This window comes from Kwoniella shandongensis, chromosome 3, assembly GCF_008629635.2.
Source record: "Kwoniella shandongensis chromosome 3, complete sequence".
Taxonomy (NCBI): Eukaryota; Fungi; Basidiomycota; class Tremellomycetes; order Tremellales; family Cryptococcaceae; genus Kwoniella; species Kwoniella shandongensis.
This window is the reverse complement of record NC_089289.1, coordinates 435,171-457,367: the sequence shown is the minus strand read 5'-3', so window position 1 is coordinate 457,367 and position 22,197 is coordinate 435,171. Positions and strand designations below refer to the sequence as shown.

At 50.0% G+C, this 22,197-nt stretch overlaps 7 protein-coding genes across 7 annotated transcripts; 2 read left to right on the top strand and 5 right to left on the bottom strand.

The window, feature by feature from the left end:
• Positions 1–191: 191 nt before the first annotated feature.
• Positions 192–1,094, bottom strand: CI109_101523 (uncharacterized protein; the record flags this gene model as incomplete). Its single annotated transcript, XM_032002532.1, has 5 exons — positions 192–303; positions 460–546; positions 686–807; positions 970–991; positions 1,066–1,094. The coding sequence occupies 5 exons, from the start codon at positions 1,092–1,094 to the stop codon at positions 192–194; spliced, it is 372 nt and encodes a 123-aa protein (XP_031863469.1).
• An 840-nt stretch (positions 1,095–1,934) lies between these two features.
• Positions 1,935–4,700, top strand: CI109_101522 (beta-1,2-xylosyltransferase 1; the record flags this gene model as incomplete). Its single annotated transcript, XM_032002533.1, has 12 exons — positions 1,935–2,527; positions 2,589–2,639; positions 2,713–2,943; positions 3,016–3,200; positions 3,268–3,533; positions 3,605–3,928; positions 3,996–4,048; positions 4,106–4,140; positions 4,202–4,280; positions 4,338–4,423; positions 4,482–4,573; positions 4,641–4,700. The coding sequence occupies 12 exons, from the start codon at positions 1,935–1,937 to the stop codon at positions 4,698–4,700; spliced, it is 2,055 nt and encodes a 684-aa protein (XP_031863470.1).
• Positions 4,701–5,607: 907 nt separating this feature from the next.
• CI109_101521 (vacuolar iron transporter 1.1) lies at positions 5,608–7,414 on the bottom strand (the record flags this gene model as incomplete). Its single annotated transcript, XM_032002534.1, has 6 exons — positions 5,608–5,725; positions 5,797–5,980; positions 6,051–6,449; positions 6,593–6,735; positions 6,900–6,960; positions 7,045–7,414. The coding sequence occupies 6 exons, from the start codon at positions 7,412–7,414 to the stop codon at positions 5,608–5,610; spliced, it is 1,275 nt and encodes a 424-aa protein (XP_031863471.1).
• A 505-nt stretch (positions 7,415–7,919) lies between these two features.
• CI109_101520 (uncharacterized protein) lies at positions 7,920–11,247 on the bottom strand (the record flags this gene model as incomplete). The annotated part of the gene is made up of 4 exons (XM_032002535.1): positions 7,920–9,421; positions 9,478–10,832; positions 10,913–11,087; positions 11,205–11,247. The coding sequence occupies 4 exons, from the start codon at positions 11,245–11,247 to the stop codon at positions 7,920–7,922; spliced, it is 3,075 nt and encodes a 1,024-aa protein (XP_031863472.1).
• Positions 11,248–12,049: 802 nt separating this feature from the next.
• On the bottom strand, positions 12,050–15,883 carry CI109_101519 (uncharacterized protein; the record flags this gene model as incomplete). Its single annotated transcript, XM_065966989.1, has 24 exons — positions 12,050–12,188; positions 12,254–12,302; positions 12,404–12,659; positions 12,748–12,822; positions 12,879–12,939; positions 12,997–13,019; positions 13,079–13,363; positions 13,423–13,521; positions 13,576–13,677; positions 13,734–13,803; positions 14,000–14,113; positions 14,176–14,260; positions 14,313–14,328; positions 14,384–14,477; positions 14,526–14,563; positions 14,626–14,798; positions 14,900–14,982; positions 15,049–15,105; positions 15,173–15,186; positions 15,256–15,347; positions 15,404–15,433; positions 15,484–15,490; positions 15,557–15,574; positions 15,662–15,883. The coding sequence occupies 24 exons, from the start codon at positions 15,881–15,883 to the stop codon at positions 12,050–12,052; spliced, it is 2,202 nt and encodes a 733-aa protein (XP_065823061.1).
• A 334-nt stretch (positions 15,884–16,217) lies between these two features.
• On the bottom strand, positions 16,218–17,425 carry CI109_101518 (uncharacterized protein; the record flags this gene model as incomplete). Its single annotated transcript, XM_065966988.1, has 5 exons — positions 16,218–16,451; positions 16,513–16,667; positions 16,728–16,944; positions 17,025–17,341; positions 17,404–17,425. 5 exons carry the CDS (start codon positions 17,423–17,425, stop codon positions 16,218–16,220), a joined length of 945 nt encoding a protein of 314 aa, XP_065823060.1.
• Positions 17,426–17,774: 349 nt separating this feature from the next.
• On the top strand, positions 17,775–21,594 carry CI109_101517 (protoheme IX farnesyltransferase; the record flags this gene model as incomplete). Its single annotated transcript, XM_032002538.1, has 6 exons — positions 17,775–18,487; positions 18,560–19,155; positions 19,208–19,442; positions 19,504–19,793; positions 19,844–19,971; positions 20,020–21,594. 6 exons carry the CDS (start codon positions 17,775–17,777, stop codon positions 21,592–21,594), a joined length of 3,537 nt encoding a protein of 1,178 aa, XP_031863475.1.
• Between the last annotated feature and the right edge of the window lie 603 nt (positions 21,595–22,197).

Here is a 22,197-nt window from a genome sequence, read left to right as displayed (position 1 = left end):
AGTACTCGCATAGTCTTCGGCTGAAATATCATTTTGGGTCTTATGCATTTATGCTATGTATACAACATATCGAATCCAGGTCAATCCTTTTCTACCGTCCAACCATCGCCGAAATCACTCTGAAGTCTCTTCTGCCCTAGCTCTAAATCTCGCCAGAAGCCTTCCACACTCTTCATATCTGCTGACGCCTCTTATCGATGCTTGATCTTGGGATCTCGGAAAGAGAATTTACAATTGACACAGTAGTAAAATAGCGTCATGTTGGTCGTGATTCTTCTCGCCTGATCTTGATAGAATACGGCTCTGCGAAGCATAAACAAAATACGAATGTGTCAGTCAACCAGATACACGACAGCGTTTAACGAGTGACGATGACGATAATAGGAAGAAGGATGCGCAAGGCGACAGTGGATTGTAGATGGAAGGAAGGATGATTAGTGCTATGTCGAGTATACTCACTCGTGATTCTGACATCTCGGACATTCGATATCGGACCGTTGTAATGTCGGATCCGTTTCAAGATCTTTCGTTTGTCCAGGTTGTTCACTAAACCAACCGCACCACAAGACAGACATCAGCACTCCCTTCGGCCAACTAAATCGCTCATCAAACCAATGGAGCGTGCAGATGGATAGATGACATCCACCCGACCTATGCTGAGGGAACGGGAGGACAAGCGACTCACCGAGCGATTGTCAACAGATCGTTCTTGTACACACACGGGGCCATACCCGGTTCTGGGATCGCGTTCTCTGCATAGTTACAATTTCGACATTGGTAAAGGAGTACTTTGGCGTTGTTATCGGACTACGACGAAGAAAAGAAAGGTTTAGTCAGCACGGTCACTAGAGTTTCAAAACGATTGGTCGGTGTATATGGAACGTATGACCAGGGTCGATTGATCATATGTTCCATACACAGGACATTGGTATCGATTCCGTTGCGTTGCGAGATATGAGATATACTCACTTTGGGATAAAGGAGGTTGTTGCTACAGATAGACAACATAGGTCAGCTTGAGCGGCAAAGGGATGTCAAAGACCTGAAACTACACCAGCAACTCACCATTCACCACAGAACTTAAGAGACGGCATGGTAGTGATTTCGGCTGAGCGATGTCGTAGTGATGTATACGTTCTGACTGGTTATGTTGTTGTGCTATTGTATGTTTATGTGTGATGAATGTACCAATTGAGTAGGAGAAGGATGATAATCACGAACATTCACAGAGTGTATCGAAGATATCAACAGAACGAGTGTGCACAATACATCAAATAGGCGTGCTGGAACGAAAAGGCAACACGTGAGACTTCTCCGACGCGCCTAAAACACCCTGATTTGCTGTGTGGTACAAGGGGACCTGGACCTGAATGGGGTGAGACACGGTGATACAGATCAGTTGGTCACTGCTCAACTCACAACTACTTACGGGAAGGGGAAGGGGAGAGTCAGTGAGAAATATCTGATCCCGTCCTCTCTTCCTTTTCCAATCACCTTTTCTCACTTGTGCATCTATCATCTATACATAGAATCATACATAATCTCATACTACCTCAATTCACCATCACTCGCTGCTCCATAAATTATAGATTCATCACATAATTAGTGTACGGCATCGGCATCGACGCGCAGAGAGCACTCACAGACCACGAACGTATAACAGATATTTTTGGTGTCGAAAGAAACAAGAGGCGCCCGCCGCCAAGCGTGTCGCGCTTTCCACACTCTCCTCGACCCTCAACAGTCAGTCTTAATTGTCACTCCGCTTCGTTACACCCGTCCAACTTTACCCTATTACATCGCCTCTTTTTGTCGTGACTATAACATACTCGACAACCGTATATACACATATACACACATCTCACTATCATTGTTGAATTTGGGTTTGACTTGTATCGATTGATAGTCCTCCCCAAGACGGTGTTTCGCCAATCATGGCGCTCAACCTCCCTTTCCCCTCACCTTTCGCCATCCCAATCCCTAGGAGGTTCGTCATCCTAATCTTATCCGGGACGATCCTCGTACTCTTCCTACACACATTCGCACCTTCGACCTTACCGCCCGCCTTCACACCCAACTTACCACATCACGAGCCTGACGCCTCGTATTTCTCCCCTTCAAAATGGTTACCGCCCATCTTGAATCCGAACGCTCCCAGTCGACCTGTCGAATTCGACGAAGACGGACAATGTCTTTTCTTATCACCTTTCGACGCTCTTTCCCCAGCTGAGAAGCTACGTGCAGAACAACTGTATCTCGAACAAGTATCACCGGGAATAGTGAAGAGCAAAGCCCCGCCAACAGAAGGGAGTGACGCCGATCCAGATTTCGACGACGAATTCTCAGCGCTGAGCAACGAGACGAGGAAGATGCCAACGGGAATGACACATCCCATCTTGGGATTGTTGAGAGATGGAGAGGTCAAATGGAATGCAAAGCTAGCACAGCAGAGTAAGACGTTGGAACAGGCAGTAGAAGTGTACAAGGAGAAGTGGGGAAGATCACCGCCAAAGGGCTTCGATGAGTGGTGAGTAATCTCCACACTACTGTGGTAGCCTTCTCCCTATCTTGCTGACTTCCGTCAACAGGTGGCATTTCGCCACTCAAAACAACGTCCTCCTGCCAGACGAATATGACTCGTACGTTTTCTCATTCATACCTCCTGTCTCGTGCCACTGATACTGACAGCATGAATACTTTTTTCGCTTATAGCATCATGGACTCTCTCCTTCCCTTCTACGGTCTGCCCATCGAAACTCTCAAAGAACGTTTAGAAGAGGCCGAAAAGATCCAAGAAACGTTTACCCTCATCATTCACGATGGTAAAGTAGAACTCCAATGGAATGACGACTACTCTCGAGACACATGGTGGGCTAGTAGACCAAGAGCGGACTCACAGATCAACTTGATGGAGCCGTTTATCAAGCACTTGGGAGCTTTCAGGTGAGTTGGTCGATCCGTGATTGAATCTTCAATCTACACACTCAAACTGACATGTGTCGGACCCATTCTTAGGGCAACTTTCACCATCCACGATCAACCATCGATCTTACTAGACCATGCGCGACAAGAGGAACTTGTCACCGCTGCACGACAAGGCAAGGTCTCTAATCATGCGAACGAGGAGGACAGATTTGAGCAAGTTTGGTCGAAAGCATGCGCAAAGGATAGTCCCCTGAACAAGGGTGAACCAGAGTTACGTGAGTCAAGAGTGGACCCTTACTTCCGTGTGACAATTGCGGTCATAGTTGACACTTGTTACTGTAGCTGCCGCCGACACCTTCATCAGCTCACATGGCGCTGCGATGGACATCTGTGAACATCCTTCGTACATGGAGAATCACGGAATGCTTCTCGAGGTGAAGGATTCGAACACTCACCCCAAACCCCACACCAAACTATACCCCATCATGGTCCCTTCGAAGACTATGCTTAACGGTGACATCCCGGTCACACCCATCGGTAGGGATGGAAGGCGAGATGATGTTGGACCTGATCCAGAATGGAACCGAAAGAGTGGGAAACTATATTGGGTGCGTATGATACTGGAAACGATATTGTCGAACAACCACGCTGATCTTGTATATCCCATTCCCATGTATAGCGTGGTCTTGCAACCGGTCTCAACCACAACAAGAAGGAAGGAGCGAAATGGCGACAATCACATCGAGAACGACTTCACTTCCTTGCTAACGACAAGTCGGACGATTACACCGATGTCCTCTCACCAGTTGGCTCGACGGGAGAAGCCGAGCTTTCCAGATTACCAGCGCGAGAGATGGGTCAATATTATATGGACGTGAAGCTCGCGGGAGGGAACTGGCAGTGTGATTGGGATGATGGAACATGTGATGAGATGGAGAAGGAGATTGAATTCGCTGGAAAGGACAGTGCGGAGAGAAGTAACGACTTCAAATACGTTTTCGACGTGAGTGGTCCCGCGGCGCCCTGATGGAGTTGTCCCAGTGGTCTGTGTGCTGATGTGTTCCGTATAGACTGACGGAAACGCTTGGAGCTCGCGATTCCCTCGTTTGATGGCTGCGAACAAGTGAGCTCATCGACGGACTAGTTCTTGTGTTCGTGCTAAATTCTAACTTGCTTGCAGCGTTGTCATCAAGGCCACAGTCTTCCCAGAGTGGAGTGAGTTCGACTGTAACCGTAACCTTACACTTTGATGGTGAACTGACAAGCCCCTGATCAGACACGAAATCGCTTCCCGAGTGGTATGCCTATGTTCCGTCCAAGATGGACTACTCGGACTTGTTCTCCATCATGTCATTGTAAGTTTGCATGACACAGTGTCCAAGCAGCACGAGCTAACATGTTGTGGCACACAGCTTCCGCGGAACACCGTCAGGTAAAGGTGGACACGACGAGGTAGCACGAAGAATAGCGCTCAACGGACAGTGTTGGGTTGAACGAAGTGAGTCACGTGTTGGTCAGGACTCGGTACAATGGTGATGCTGATATCTCTCACGTAGCATGGCGAAGAGAAGATCTCCAGATCTACATGTTCAGATTATACTTAGAATATGCGAGATTAGTGAGCCCAGATAGAGATAACGGGAAGATGGTGAGTGGGCTTTTCTTAGAACGAACAGCAATTGAACTGTCGCTCACACTACGATGAATGCGTTTAGGACTTTAAACTTCCTCATCGATCAGTAGCACCGGCTGCGGCGGATGCTCCATCTCAATAGCGTATCAGAGGGATCAAATGAGGGTGTGGACGTGTAGTGCATTTCACAGTAAAGAGGAGATGGGGTACAGCATTGTCATTGGGAAGAGAGGAGGAACAGGAAGAGGGGAAGCAGTCAGCTGTGCCGATTGCTAGGCAGGCAAGCAAGCGAGCACCCCGACTTTGGTCTGGAGTGGAGAGGAATGATCGGGCCTTCCCGCTGTAATGTTACATCTGTTTATCAGAACGACTCACAAACATGTTCTTTAGACGACGATGACGGACTTTTTGGATCCTATACCCGACCTATACTAGCTTTCAACGTTACAGTTAGGTTAGACAAGTGTTTTCTCTCTCTCTCTCTATATCTCACATATCAAATCGCATTGTTCCTCTTTTTGTGTGGTATCTATGCATCGGTTCGTTGTTTGGTCTGTCTGTCCATTCTCGTGTAAACTGCAACTAAGGTATAAGTATAATTGTTATCGCCTTATCACTCCATTGGTGATTAGCAATACGAGATTGAACATATCTGGTACTATCTCGAGGTTGGCTTTATGTAGAACTGATGTACTGGACGATTCACGGTCAGAGTATCGAGCGAGGCAGAGCAAGACGGAGGCGGAGCACGTCAGTATTGTACATTGATCAACATGAAGACCGTCGTGACCAAGTGATGGTTTCTATACATGTCCATTCTATCTATTATTGTACAGTTGTCTTTGTATTTATGTTTGAGTAAACATCCGAAAGTGAAATTGAAATAAAGCTTTGGTTGTCGAACAAGAACAAGGAAGGTAAAAGGTGAGATACTGTCCTGTCCTGTCCTGTGTTCTCCATCTGGTCAGAGCTGCCCAGCCACTCCAACCCCTTCTTCCCTCGCGGTCGGCCGGCAACGATCTTCTATGTATTTCTGTCTCTGGGGAGTATTACTCCTTGATACCGAGAACTTTGACCAGACCGAATGCTGCACCTGCAGCAAAGCCTCCTACGATAGTCGTACTGATTGCTCCGTAGGCATATCCTCTCCAACCACCTTCGGCACCGCTGTATCGTAAAAAGGGACACCATTGTCAGTAAGGTGTCAGATCCCAGTGGTCCAAAAGTTGAGCACTCACGTGAAGTAGGTCTTGAAACCGCCAAAGATGAACAGGATCACACAGGTGATGATGCTCGAAAGGATGAGACCGTCTTCAGCATTTGATGTTAACATGTAAGGGATTAAGGGGATGAGACCGCCGATAAAATATGATAATCCGATAGTGAGTGCTGAGATGTACAGTCGAGATTTGGGGACTTCCTCTGTAGAAGCAAGCATGATCCAGTTAGTGGAATTCTTCCAGACGGACAAACAGAGGTTGATTAGACTCACCCATTCCTTCTCCGAATTTGAGTAAGAACGCTGTCAAACCCATATCCTCGTTGGCAGATTGTCCACCTTCCTCTTCCTCTGGTGCACCTTTCTTCCAACCTAATAATCTTCCCCAACCCTTCTTACGAGAAGGAGACGCAGCTCTCGCGATACCCACACCCCCATCGCCTGTGACGATACCTTCAGCACTTGTCGTCCGTTCCATACCTGGGACGTAGAGATCGTCCTCTATCACTCTCAAATCTTCAGCGATCAGTCGAGAGAGTTGTTCTTTGACACCGAGAGGACCGAGGATTGAATGCACTTCACGTTCCATCTCGCCCGCGCAGGAACGGAGAACTCGGGCATGGGTGTGACGTCGGAGATAGAGGAAGTGGTCGAGTTCGGCTTGAGAAGCGACTGCAGACGTCAAGTCGTGGAGCGAAGCGAGTTGCCGGGCGCAAACAGGGTTGCAAAAGACGATATGGTCGGTAGTGGAAGTGGTATGACGGAGGATTCTATCAGCACGACCAGCTATCACTGTGACGAGGAGAACAACGCACGATATCCACCCAGACCCATCGAGATAGCACCGGCACAGAGTTCGGCCAAACCACCCGTCACGACGAGTGAGGAGCTACCGAGCGATGACAGACCGGCGGTAAGGGCGAAAGGGACTGTGAGACCATCTGACAAGCCGATGATGCTGTGGCGTGTGAGGGCGAGGGGGCACATCAAGTTGAGCCGTTGAGGGTATTGAATATTCGATGTAGAGAGTGCGAGTGATTCACAAAGGATAGTGAGATAAATAGTGCTTGATCAGCAACGGCACAGCACACCACACCCAGTAATGGGAGAAGCACCACTCACACATCCCTCACAATCTCTGGACTGATCAAATGTCTCTCGTCTTCGCCTTTCAGATCTTTGCCTAGACCAACGTAACACTCAAGATCAGCATTCATTCCTTCTTATGATTTCAGTCAAAGCCCTCGCTCGGGCTCGGGAAACTCACAACATTGACCTCCACTCTCATGAGCTGAACATTTACTTCCAAGAGGTTGATCGTCCCCCAACACTTCTATCAACTGCTGTTCCCTCGACCCCTGCGACTGCGACTGCGACTGCGACGGTACCGTACTGTCCACCGTCCATACTGCGCCATAAGATTTGGGTCTGTTATCATCCCCCTTGTTGTTGTTGTTTTTCCTCAAAAGCGGGACGGAAGCGTTTTGCGTCGTAGCGGCCGGTTGAGTTTCGCCAGCTGAAGCTGCAGCTGCAGCTGCTGCGTATGACACGCCAGGTTTCGGTTGTCCTTGACCTTGACCTTGTCCTTGGGATTTGGTCTTGCAGCATCCATTGGGGTTATTACCACAACACGACATGATGGATGATGGATGGTTACAGAGTAAGTGAATGTGTGAAGTAAAAAGGAGGTATCAATGAAAAGAGTGGAGTTGATATATGTTATCGCTTATGTCATCTGTCTTGTCGCGTGCGGTAACTTGCCACCCAAACTTGAATGAAAATCTTTGCTCGTCAAGGTTTGTAATTAACACTTTGTTATTGGGTCGTGCATACCGTTCGGCCGATATTTACTGTACATCAACAAGTTACCGCGGTGACAAACCACACCTACTGCATGTAGGTCAACGAACATCGAGTCTGCATAATCAATCGCATAGGCATGGTGCGGTCATAGCTGTAAATCATTACATCTGCATACATTCAAAGTTCAACATACAAAATACCAACTTCTCCTAAACAGAATTGCTTGCTTTCAATGATTTGATTCTATATATGGGTGATTGGGTATGGGTATGACAACAAAACCTGACCTTTGGTGTAAAATGTATTATACTAGACTGCGCTTCGCTTTCCGCCCCTCGCTCAGAATGCTCCTCCTTCCAACAATGCAAATATATCCTCACCGCCCACAACCCCCTCAGCTTCTGCTGCACTGCTAGGCATCAAACTGCTCTCCCCATGCTGCGCACTCCCCTCTGTCATCTTCCCGAACAGTTCGTGTAACATGTCATATGACGGTGTGTGCGTCTCTTGCCCACTGATCGTCGATCCGGGCGTACCCTTTTCGCCTCCTTGAGAATGAGCTTGAGGGTGTCCGTTGTAACCGTGACCGTGACCGTTACCGTGTCCCGACGCAATGTTATTCAACATCCTCTGAATATCTTCGAAATCCAAACTTTGCTCTTGCGCATTGTTGTTGTGGCTGATCCCTTCCACCGCACTCGCACTGATACTATGTCGCAATCTCGATTTCCCAGGCGTCGTCTTCATATCCATCGGACTGAAGTGGTTTGGACTCTCATCAGGACTCGAAAGCAACAATGCCGAATGAGGCAGGTGATCCGATCCAACCATCGAAAGAGGTGGTGATGAAGGTGGCAATTGGGAGAAATCGAATGGTGCTGGTGAGGATGACTCCATACCGACCGAGGAGGTACGGTTGAACAGCTGAGAGAGCACGTCGTCTTCATCGGTGGTGGGATCAGTGGCGACGTGAGCTGTTCGAGCCGCTGACGAGGTCGATGAGGATGATCCGTTGTGCTTGGCGGCTTCGCGTCGACGACGAGCGCCGGACGACAAAGCACGATGGAAATCAGTTGGACCAGCAGGAGGTGAGATGCCATGCGTCCGGTTGGCCAACGTTGTCTCGTGATTCGTTGCAGGTGGCATCGAGAACCCGTCGACGTCGAAGAACGCCGAGAGATCGGTATGCCACTCCACCTGGGTATCCGCTTTAGGGTTGTTCCCATCATCGCTGAGGGGCATATCGAGAGTCTGGATATTGGCATCTGAAGCGGGAACGGGAGTTGTGTTGTTGTTTGTGCTCGAGCCCGGTCCGAACATCCTTCGGATAGTGCTTGCAGGACTCTCGTTTTGGTTGACCGGGTTGAAGTTGTCTCGCTTCTGACCCGACGACGAGATTGACTGGTGCATAGGCTCCATCCAGCCTCCCGGTGAGCTGGCACCGGCGACCGCATCACCGTTCCACTTTGCGTTTCGGAGCGATTTGGCCGCAGAGGTGCTCCCTCTTGGAGGCGAAGTCATCGGTACCGGCTTTGTGCTCTGCTGAAGGGTGGACTTGGGCATGGGGACCTTATGTCGAAGTCCGGCAATACGTTTGGCATCTTGCTCGACAACAGCGGAGAGCGTTCGCTTGAACCCCTCGGACGATCGAGCGTGAGCCTTGTCGATACGTTCAGCGGGGATATCAGGCTCGGAAGAAGGCATGACGGTACCGGACGAGCTTCGAGCAGCAGCGGCTGCCTTCTTGTCTTTCCGAGGTCGGTAGTTCGGGTCGTCGTCGACATCACCCCAGAGAGTAGGAGGTCGCATCGCTCCCATCTTGTTCCAGTAGAGGCCACAAGCTAGGCAGGACGTTAGCTGCTGTATCATACCAACTCAGGAACTCATGATAACTCACCATTGCAGACCCGGACTGACTTGCCATCCTCCATGACTTTGGTCCTCCAGACTGCGCTCTTCGTTCGACCACAGTTCCAGCAGACAAAGCCAGCAGCAACAGGTTCACCAGTCTGCTCGTCTACTGATCCCTTTCTGGAATGACCACCCGCACCTCCATGTCCGGTCTTCGCTCTTTTGTTCGCAGGAGCCGATGACGAAGATGGGCCTTCTTCCTTGTCGTCCCCTTCCCTTGCTCTCTTGGCAGCAGCAGCTACGTCGATCGGAGCACCGGTGAGTTTCTCCAGCATACTCAAGAAAGCAGGACTGGCAAGCAATCTTTGCGCTTGTTCCCTTGTGAGGGACTCTGGTCTCGAGAACAGTCCCGCTGGAATATCAGTTGGGAAAGGTTCCGAAGTTTCGCTACTAAGGTTGTTGGGCATCGTCGCGGAGCGTTTGATCTGATTTGGTGCAGGGATGGTAGCAGGAGTTGTTGATCGTCGTTTGAGATGTTGGTCGGCATTGGAATCAATTGCGCCCAGTTGGTTCCGCGCGTTTGGCGCGTGGGACTTGCGTTTCTTGGCTGCGGCGCCTCCTGATCTGGGAGGAGGTTTGATCTCGGTTGGTCGAGCAGGTGTAGGTCTGCCAGAAGCACTGACGACGCGTGTCGGGAGTAAAGGATGAGGACCGTCGGAAGATGGGTGTGCGTGGGGGACTGTAGGTCTGCGAGGTGGGATAGGTTCGTGTCGTTTCGGAAGAGGTTGGTGTGGTCTCGAGAATTGAGTGGAAGTAGATTCCGCTACTCTCGGTTTGGAGGTTCCGTCTGATGAAGAGGCGGTTGATGATCTTCTGAACGCGTCGGGTCGACCACTTTCCATGTTCATGACGGTGGAAACTTGGTTGTGCAGACCGACACCGACAGGCCCTGCCACAGAAGATTTGAGTCCGACCGAGATCTCGATACCCCAACTTTGTTCCTCTTCATCACCTGCAACGTCGGCCGCCATCAACGCCTCGAGCGCTGACATCCCTTGTTCTCGATTGACCCTTGTGAACTCGGTCGATCGAACAAGACGACCCGTGATCAAATTTTTACCCTGTCCAGGCTCGTCCAATGCCCAACTGACTAGACCCTTCCCTGTCCAAACTTCTTGTATTTGTGCTGAATGATATGCATTCGCCGATGCAGTCGCGGAAGAGGAAAGATGATTTGGGGATGAGACGTCTGACATGGGAGAGGATGATCGGACACCATGTCGATGATGAGGGATGTAAGGTGATGTTCCGGCGCGTGAACGGCGGAGATATGTTTCGCGCGGGTCGAGTACGTATAATGACAAGTCGGGTGTGGAAGGGTGTGATGGGTGTAGTTCGGGACTAAACACGACAAAAGAGTCTCAGCATGAAGCGCAATGCTCGATGGAAGTGGTCTGTGAAGCACACACGCGACGACTCACCTGGCCATGAGGACTCCAACCACTACAGTCTTTAGATATATCGATCCCCACGCTTCATCCTCCCCATCGCGCTTTGATGCAGCCGCGTTCGGGTGAACATATACCTGTTGCGGCGATGAGAAGATGGTCGAGAATGATTGGGCTGTGGTGGAAGGAAGATAGTATGACACGCGCACTGCACAGGTCCGACATGTCAGCAATGAACCTGTCAAGAAGTAATGGTGATGATGTGATGTGGCTCGTTTACTTTAGGGCGGAAAGGTGGTCGCGTGATTGAGAAGGGGGAACTCACCTGGTAGAGAATGAATACGATTAGGAGCGAGTGGGACGCTCATCTTGATGCGACTGTGACAAGATTGAGCAATTATAGAAGGAAATGATGAATTATACGTTGAATCAAAGACGCAAGAGAAAGAGGAGGGAAGGGAAGATGTAGGTAATGTTGGTAGGTGCGTCGTATGGGACCGATCGTGGCGAGATGTAAAAGGGTTGGTGATCAGTGCGGAAAAAGCTATACGACGCGTTGATTTTACAGATCAAGTCGATTATAACTATCTACGAAACAAAGATCCAATGCAATGCAATGTAAATGATGTCGATGTATGCAATGTACATGTACAAGAAGACTTTGGGACGCGATTGATTGGGTGTATGTATGTGTTGGTATAGTAGGAAACTGTAATGTTTGAGTGAATGTAGCAAGGATAAGATCAGGGGTTGTATGGTAACGAGAAGGGAGAAGGGCTCAGCACAAGTGTGGCTCGTAAACGAACATTAGTTAACCTGCACAAAACTCAGTCGCGTAAACAGATTCGTCACATCGGGTGGGTTGCTGGGCAATATTAATCGCGTACTCCATTTAAGGGGGTAATTAATAGGTCGTGTCTTAGGGGAGACTAACCCATTGGATGAGGTCATTCATCAATCCATAGCATAAAAAACAGTGGCCATGCCACTTGACACGTCTGGAAACCGCAACTGTGCATTAGTTATACTGACATGATAAAGGTCTGCCGCAGAATGAGCTATGTACCCATTACGATAACCTCATCTTAGTCGTTCGGCATAACGTCATTACTTTCATGCGTCTCTATATTCATGTTCACGTCCACGTCCATGTCCATAAACGAAATCTATCTAATCCCATTCCATCTTCTCTGTATAGTCAAAGATCTGCGATCCAATCTGTTGCTTCACGAGATCACCTCTACCCGCTGCAATCTTGAGGATAGCAGCGTTGAGCGGCGAAGAGCCAAGGATATCGACGTGGTCGGCGCTAGATCAGGATGTATGAGCTTCCGCTATTCGTTCGCCGATTCGGAAATACAACGTCTGACTCACGTTTGAGCACCACCTCGAAGATCCAACACCTCAGGTGAATGCTTGTACTCTGCAGTAGAACGCGTCAGCCTTGGTCTATGTCAGGAGACGCTCTGACCACTTGCGTGTCAAGTACACAGCAAGTGATCAATACGAAGCAGTCACACTCACCCTGGGTCACAACCTTGATCCCACCTGGGTTCCACCTCGTAGTCCCATTCCACCCTCTCACGCACATACTTCCCAAACTCAGAACCGGTATAGTCCCATCACCATCTGTGAATTTGACTCCTGATCTGACTTCGGGTAACGAGCCTTTCACCGTGATAGCTGAATCGATCCAGTGCTTTCGAGCGAGGGGGAAATCGAGTGCAGTACGTTGAGTCGTGGAGTTGTCGCATTGGTTTGAAGGGTCTGCGGCGTCGCACTGAGGGTGATCGTATGATGTCAGCTCCTCACGTCTTCACATACACAGATGGGAAGTGCCGTGCTGAATCGGGGCAAAGGTCGCTCACATATGCCGTATCCTCAGCTCCATCTGCTCGGGTGTCATCATGCTCATATTCTCCTTGCATATACCAGTACGATCGCTACGAGGAATCAGTCAGCTTAGGGTTCACGATTCGAAGGCAGGATGACAGCTGACCTCAGTCTCCTTGCCGTATCCATAAAGACAGTATATCTTCAATGATGGAGCTTCCGGCAGTCTGCGAAGTGGTCAGCACGAGACGCCCCTAGCACTGCGTTACACTCTTGGCGCCCACCTGACTTCGAGAGGATTTGTCCACTACAGAGACAATGTTAGCGACATCATTTGCGTGAGAGGGCAAGGTCGGGCAAACTCACCTTGCGATGGTCTCGATCGTTTTCCTTCAACTTCTTCTCCTCCGTCTCGAACCCGCAACTGTAGTTCATCTCCATCATCCTCTGGAAAGCTGGCGGTGTATGTGTGAGTACATAAGGTCCCGCATCGTCCAGCGTCAAATTCGGTGAAACAGTAGACTTGGTCAGACCAGCTTCATCTGATGACACGTCCGGATGTCGGAAGGAGAAGAATCGTCCGTGGGTATCAGTTGCATCTGGCGGGTCGTCTGGTGCGGCCTCGTGATGACCCCATATTCTGTTTCCACCCTTGTGGAACGAAGACATCCATTCAGCTGGGAACCTTTGGTAGCGAGCTGACAACATACCTTCATCCACATGGAACTGGCTCCGGGCCAATGTCGGAACAGTTTGGCCCTTTCCCTTCTGGAAAAGAACTTTTCGAGTACCCAAGATCCCGCCGGATGCTGTGACAGTCATCAGCCTGACTCTGATTCGGTTTCCTGAAAAACGCCGCTTACCAATTCTACAGTATCTCTCATTTCGCCCGACAAGAACGCCGTCATAGCCTTCGAGACACCGAGCATAGTACCCGCCACATTGATCCAGCTCTCGATGTGTTCCTGAAATCAGTGTGAGTGCTGCTCCTCTGCGAGTACTCCCTCCCCCGGGAGCTCACCTCAACCCAGGCCACTCCACCTCCTCCGCCAAAGCCGTTCTCTGTCGGGTCGGATTCGACCCATTTCAAGCTGCATGATGTCAGCTTACTCGCCGAATGGCACTTGATAATATCACTGACAAGTACTACAAAAGGAGGCATCAGCACATGATCTCCTTTCCGACTGGATGTCTACTCACAAGAAGAACCGTTCCGCCCATGCTGCAAAGACGCGGCCGTCTGATCAGCACTTACTATCCAGATGGAAAGAGGGACACTCCACTCACGAATGAGAGCACAGCACCACTTTCTGCTTGTTATGTCTATGCATTACCTCGATTTTCCCCTTCAATCGCGTAAAGTACGCATCTCTCGTTTCAAGATTGTAATATGCCAATCGCCTAGTCGTGGTTGCTATTCAGTTACACGTTCACTTACAGAGCAAAGCACGAAGACAACTCACCAATCATAAGCAGCCATGTCCATGGAGTTGGTGTCATATCCCAGTGTGGCCAGGTTCTCCACGATCTTCTGCCAAATCCAGTACCCTACAAGACATTGTCAGCTTCAAACGATCCTGTCGATAATCAGTCAGCTGACCTTGTATGAACTCAGACTACAGTAATGAAGTAATCAGCACCTCCATCGAGCACACCATGTGAGACACGCACCGCAGCGTCCAGCCCCTGTGCAGCTCTGATCTTGAACCCCGGTGGATCCAGTCCCGTCTCTGGGTCAACACTCAATGCTTGAATCCATCGCTCCCTACGACAAGTCAGCCCGATTTCCACAACGATCTCCTGCTAGACTTACTTGTTACTCAAAACTGCTCGAATCATAGTTGCAGTCCCCTACACTCGCGGTACCGTTAGCTTGCTAGTTCCCCTTCTCAGCAACCATCACTCAAACATACCCATAACCTCTTCCTAAAGAAACCCCTCGCTACCGATTCCGTACCCCAGCTCTCTAGCCCAGTAGACACGATACCGGGTATGAGGATGATAGGGTGGTGTTTCTCCAGCCCATACGTCGCGACAAGTTCTTCGCCTACCGTGAAATCTCGATTCTCGAGGGCTTTTCGAGCACCTAGTGAAACCTTGAGTCAGAACACTGCGGCACGATTGACGTATACAGGACGAAGGAATGCAGGGGGGAAATGTGGGCAACACAAGATGAATGACTCTCACCTTCCACCATCGTGAGATTGGCCAACAAGTCTCGAGGGTCCAGCGCGGTAGGAAGGGTTTGCCAGATGTCTCTCATGTCAGACCTGTGACCGTCGGTGATTGTGAGCCTAGATGTCTTTGTTGGGACGGGGCGCAGCAATGAAGCTCACGGTAAAGCTGTAAAGTCCATTGCCCAAAGCGCTATCGCGATACCGAAAAGCACACCGCTGCATGAGAGGACAAGATGAGCTTGGACCGACTTTCGACGTAAGACAGTCAGGAGATCCAGCTCACGCAGGGAAGAAGAACTGTCTCGTCCGACGCAGTCAGATCAGCTTATGCTTCCCTTCACTCGGAGTAGTACGCATCAACCGCACCTTTCTACCAAACACCCATGCTTTCCAACTTTTCGGTTGAGGGAGGTCATGTTGATGATCGTGGTGTTTGAAGAACGATGACTCGCTCAGATCTATATTCCGGAGAGTCAGCTGGAATGTACGGACGGGGAAGCTTACGCTGACTCACCGATCTCGTTGAATGGTGTTCCGGGAGCTGCTAAGAGGTCAGTAAGATGTTTCACGTGTAGACAGCGCTGAGCGACATACCGAAGAGCTGAGTAAGGGGAGAAGGTCAGCGTTCTCTCCTCGATATAAGAGGTGGGGGAATCGCAAGGCTTACACTGTAATGGCCATCCTCCTATGCGCATCGGATACAATCTCGTCAGCTCTTCTATCAAATCATCCTTGTTGACAATGAATGTTTGAGGACACACCCCTTACTTACCCTCTTCTTCAACTTGACACTGATCTCCTCTACGTCCTTCTCCAGTTCTCCAACCTTCGCTTTCATCCTCTGTCTCAATCCAGCTGGTGCACCTCGTGGTTTAGGAGTCGAAAGCAACGAGGTCGAACCTTTGCCACTTGGGGATAGTTCGACACCGTTACCATCTTCATCTTCTCGTGATCGCGGTGGCGCAGAAGCCGTAGTGCGTTTACGAGGCGGCATGTCAATCACCCTCACCGTCTGTACGTGCGAACAGGGGAAACAGGCGCGAGATTAGATGATGGGAAGATAAAGATGAGGTCGACGTCTACTTTTTTGTTTTCGTGATGTTGAAAGATGAGGAAGTCACCGCCCGGTACGGGGAATGAAGTAGACCACGTGACGTAATGATTCAAAATAGATCCTCAAACCCTTGGTATGTAATGCACAAGTAGTTAAGTGTATCAAGCTCATGCACGAGAGAAGGCATAACATCGATATGATGCATGACGGGCCATGTAATGGTAGGTAATGTAATGTACAGAAGAGCCAACTCTCTTCGCTCAGATTGAGAACACTACCTTCTCCTCTCCAACTTCCACTTCCACATCTTCGCCTGATATCTCTTCTTCTCGCCATTCCTATCCTCTGGCGCATTCTCGTCTTCCACAAATCCAGCTTGTCGGGCCTTTGTAGCGGCACCTTTACCCATGAGTGATTTCGTGGTGGAGAGTTTGGCTTCGGCTTGGCGGAGTAATTTGAGACGGGCGAGGTAGGCTGATAGATCTGTAAGCAGTTCGAGTCGGTGTGCCTGTAGCCGGGACACATCAGTACTCTGAGCTGCGCAATAAGAGAGGTATGGCATGACTCACTCTCGCTTCTTCCTCAATTGCTTCTTGATCTATCTCGACGACAGGCTCAGGCTGTTTCTCCTTTCGCTTCTTTGAAGGTGTCGGCGCTGCCCATCCAAGATCTACTACCTCTTGCTGTCCGCCACTGCCAGACGCTTCATTCTCCTCTTCGTCGTCTGATCGACCATATGACTCGACTACACTGTCAGCTTTCGAATGAGATACGCTTCACTCACATTCTGTTCTTCCGTCCACAAAGACGACGTGTCCTGCCGCCGGAGCCTTTCCTTTGCCTTTGCCCTTTCTGCCTCCTGAGACGTCTCTCGGTTGAAGGACGATACCCATCTCTGCGAGCTTTTCCACCTCTGCTAGTTCTGATGCAGCAGTCCATTCCGAGCTAGGTCCAGCGACGGGCGCAGTGATCTCCAGCTCCGCTCTCAACTTGGTAATTTTCTGTTGAAAGCAATGCCAAAAGATCGATGAGCGAGCATTCTTGGGCCATCAATCTCCATTGAAGTGGCCAGCTGACTCACCTTTTCGTCCTTTGCAATCTGTACTCTGACATAACCCAGATCCTGGGTCTTCAAAATCTTCACCAAATCCGTTGAAAGACTCTCGTTCCCTCTATCCGCCACCGCTACACCACCCTTCGTCTTGTCCTTCACCATACCCCAATAGAACTCATCCTTGTTCCTGAAAGCTGCCTTCTCTCGCAGCTTACGGATCCGATCTTGTTTGCTCTTGTAGTCTCGGGCACGGAGGACATAGTCCTTGTGTTTCTCGAGAAGACCGAATTTCGCTCGATTGAGAGGTTGAGCTCGTTCTTTATGGTTTCGTCGAGCCATAGCATCTGAAAGGAAATGACATGATTAGCATACCGAGTCAGTACGTCAAGTGTGTAACAACACTCACTTCTGAGAGAAGAGTTGACCATCTTGGGCGGCGTTGGCTATACAGTAGGTAGTTGGATGCAATGAGTGGTCGATCACTATGAGTAGTTGAATGAATAGGTGTTTCAACAGTGGTCGTCAACTTTTATCTGATTCCCCTCGTCGAATTGTTGATATTTCGTAAAGGTGTAACTGATCCTCCCACTTACACCGAATGAAACCGCAGTTGCACTTGGGGGAACGGCTCTCTCTCTCTCTCGTACTCGTAACAAAAAGTCGGAGCGATCTTATATCCGTCCAACATAGTCCATCATATCCAGTCACCCCCTTTTCATCTCCGGTCCTTCCCCTCTATAGTCCGCCGGATCTCCTACCTGAACGCTGCTCGCCATCATGGCGACTCGAGAAGGTTTAGGACTTGCGAGGTCACTCGTTCTTACCATCCCGCGGATACGGTCTTCGGCACAACCGTCTGTGTCTGTCTTGTTGCCGAATCTTCGATCTTTCACTTCGTGTTCAAGAAATCACCGCTCACAGGGTGTAACCACGATCGCCTTCTCTGTCGGGTCAATACCTCGACCTTGCCATGCTTCAACATCCCAAACAAGCCTCCGACATGTGCGATTCAACTCCAATACCGCCGATCCCAAAAGTAAAGGTAAAGAATCCGCCAAACGATCCGAATCACAACCTGAAGAAATAGAGGATGACTCCAAAGCCCCTTCGCCTATCCCTATACATCCGCCAGCACCGATCAGTCCACCTTCCGCTACTGCTGTGACTACATCCACGTCTGGCAAAGATGCCAAACCTGACGCTTCTTCCATCTTGAAATTGTTATCACTGGCAAAACCACAATGGCCTTTATTGACCGTCGGTGTCGCCTGTCTCACCGTCTCTACCGCTGTCAATCTGTCTATACCATGGGCTATCGGAAGAATTATCGATTTCTTTGCTCCTGGATCGGAAGCGACCTTGTTATTTGGATTACCGCTAGAACAAGCTACAGCAGCTCTGGCTATCTTGCTTTTGATCGGAGCTGCGGCAAACTCTGGACGCAGTATCACTCTCAGATTAGCTGGTCAGAGGACTGTTGCGCGCATCAGGTGAGTACAAGTCAAAGACGCTCGCGTCACATGAAGCGTGTGTGTTGTCGATGCTGATTCTTGTCGACGCAGGAACATGACCTACTCGAAATACCTTGCTATGCCCCCTTCCCACATCGAGACTGCCGGTGTTGGAGATGCGCTCTCCCGACTTGGTCAAGACACATCTATTGTCGGACAAAGTCTGAGCGAGAACCTCGGTGAAGGACTCAAGGCCATTCTTGGAGCAGGAGCAGGTATCGGTGCAATGTGGATCATCTCGCCGACACTCACCGTTGTCATGCTCTGCATCATCCCGCCCATCGCTATCGGCACCTTCTTCTACGGTCGATTCATCCGAAAGCTCTCGCTTCGAACTCAGGAGGCTATGGGAGGAATGAGCAAGCTTGCAGAGGAGAGATTGTCGGCTCATCGAACAGTCACTGCTTCCAACACACAATTGTCGGAACAAGCGTTGTATGCTGCCAAGGTGGATGGAGTGTATGGTTTGCAGAAAAGGGAGACCTTCGCCAACGGGCTGTTCCAGGGTGCGAACGAAGTTGCAGGAGATCTGGGGATGATCGGACTGTTGATTTATGGAGGTGTGCTGGTCAAGAGAGGAGAAATCTCGGTCGGAGATATGACCTCGCTCTTTATCTACGTCAACTGGATCGAATGGAGTTTGAACAGTGAGTGTCAGAGTTCACAGTTTGCGCTTTGCACCCGCTAACCTTTTCTTAGCCCTTGCCGGTTTCTTCACCGGCCTGATGAAGGGTGTGGGTGCTTCCCAACGTATCATCGGTCTTCATGCCATCCCATCGCCTATCCCGCTGTCAGTCGGAGAACACGTCCACGAATCGCGAGCTGGGTCTATTGAACTTCGAGGTGTCGAGTTTGCTTATCCATCTCGACCCGAGTCCAAGGTCTTGAATGGACTCAATCTGCGAATCGACAAGGGAGAGCGTATTGCTTTGGTGTACGTAATACATTGACTTTCTCTTGTCTGAAATAGGTGACAGCCGCTGACAATGCCGCAGTGGTGGGAGTGGTAGTGGAAAGTCCTCCATTCAGCTTTTGCTTCTCCGATTCTACGATCCCACATCTGGCAAAGTGCTCTTTGATGGCCAAGACATTCGCTCTTTCGTCCCCGAATCATGGCGATCTAGGATTGGTGTGGTGCAGCAGGACCCAATTCTTTTCGGTGGTACCATCGAGGAGAACATCGCGTATGGACATCCAAAGGCTACTCGAGATGACATTAAGCGTGCTGCGCAAGTTGCCCATTGTGACTTCATCGACAACTTGCCTCAGGGCTACGACACTCTGAGTGAGTTCGTCGGAAGCAGTACAAGAAAAGCTGGACTGACCTTCCTGAAGTTACCAAGAACAGCTTATCAGGTGGACAGAGACAGAGGATTGCGATCGCTCGAGCTTTGGTCGGCAACCCTTCAGTCTTGTTGATGGACGAGGCGACCAGTGCGCTTGATTCGGAATCAGAACGAGCAGTATGTACAGTTTTAGCTTCGGCTGGTCTAATGCTGACTTTGGTGTAGGTCAACGCCGCTCTCAACGATCTATTCGCCAACTCGGACATCACTGTCATCCTCATCGCCCACAGACTGTCCTCTATCGCTTCTGCCGACCGAGTCGTCCTCCTCGAAGGCGGTGCTGTGGTAGAAGACGGAACTTTCAATGACCTCATCACTCGAAAACATGGTAAATTCAGGACCATGGTTGACGGTCAACTCGCAAAGATCGCTGTGGGAGAGCCGGAAGCGCCTCCTCCTATCGAGGAAGAAGCCGAGTCCGTGCCCGCTCCTAATGCCACTGCTGCTGCTTCTGCGACGGTCAGTGCCTCAACGTCGAACAAAAAGCGAACGGCCATCTCTGCCTCGCCATTCTCAGGTCAACAGAAGCGTCAAGCACACACATCAGCTCGTCAATCGCATACTTCAGCTGTTGAAAGGCCGTTCTTCTCTGCGCAACCTGCTCCGTACTCCCCACCATTCAAGACTGTCTATGGCGCCGCCAATGCTCCTGTACCAGTCCTTCCTGATCTCGACATCCCTCACCCTACTGCTCCCGCTGCACCGGTTTCCGCGTACCGACCTTTGACCCCTCTAACTTTCAAGCGTCTTCTTGGGGTGTATGCGCAGCTATCGAAGAGAAATCTGACGATTCTCATGACTCTGACTGCGACGACTGGTCTGGCTTTGTCACCTCTTCCGCTGTCTATTCCCCTTCTGCTCAATCTTACCGTCGGAACACTGCTCACATCCGCTGCGGCCAATACCTTCAACCAAATCCTCGAAGCACCAATCGATGCTCAAACACCCCGAACTCGAGTGCGACCGCTTGTGACTCGACGAGTCAGTCCCTTCCACGCTGCCATGTTCGGCGCAGTATGCACGGTTCTGGGCGGTATTATCCTCTGGTACGGATGTAACCCTACGACTGCGGTCCTGGGTGTCGGCAATCTGATACTCTACGCTGGGGTATACACGCCGATGAAACGATTCTCTGTGGCCAACACTTGGGTCGGAGCTGTTGTCGGTGCCATCACGCCTCTTATGGGCTGGACCGCTACCGGTGGATCGTTGTGGCCTACACCCGAACAACCGCTCCTTCTCCATACGCCTGGATCTGACTTGCCATCATTACCTAATCCCCTCACGCCTTTGACCCTCTTCGTTCTTCTCTTCTCCTGGCAATTCCCCCACTTCAACGCATTATCACATATGATCCGACCATTCTATGCGCTATCAGGCTATCCGATGCTTTCAGTCCTTTCACCGAGACTTAACGCTTTAGTCTCACTTCGACACGCTATCCTTCTCGTACCCTTCACAGCGATTCTCGGACCTCTGTCAGGAAGCGTCGATTGGTCTTTCGCCTTGACGTCAGCTCTGCCAAATGCGATTTTTGTAAGAGATGCTTGGCGGTTCTACAAACAGACAACGGAGAAAAATGCGAAGCGGTTATTCTTCGTTTCGCTGTGGTATCTCCCAGCGGTTTTGGGTTTGATGTTGGTACACAAGAATGCGGCGGGTTGGTTACAAGCGGCCAAGAAGAAGGACGAAAAAATTGGTGAGGAGGATGAGTTGAGAAGAGTGGAAGTCAAGGCGTAAAGGACATCGGAATAAAAAGGTAGTACAACATATATATAGATAGACAAAAAGGGAGATATTGATCGAGGGAACGAGAGAGGACGTCGACACACCATCTTGTAATAACATACACAACATAATATAGCATTTGCATGGATCTACACATCATCCCTCACCTAATGCCAAGTCGCATACAGAGGTATTCGCCGCTTCAACTGTTACCACCGTGCATCATGATTTTAGTGTAACGCGAGTTGACGATGGCTAACCAGAGCGCCTACAAAGGGCAGACATATGTATATTTGAAGAGATTTTGGCTGGAAATGGGGGCGCACGCAGTCATCTGCCCCCATTGCCCCACGTCACTTGAAGTGTGACGAGGAGCAGAGGCAACATGCAGATGAAGAGTCATTATAGCCTGATTCTTTGTTTATACAGCATTGGATGAAGTGCAGTCCTTGGACGGCATTCATGTGAGAAAGAAGAGGGCAAACTATCGTGGGCAAGCAGCCGGTGGCGAGATGATTATGCGAGTTGTCTTGAGACACGCAATTCTCGACGTTTCAACCTGCCAGCAAAGATAGTTACCTTTGTGTGTTCCTGTGGAAAGTTGCCTCCTGATAG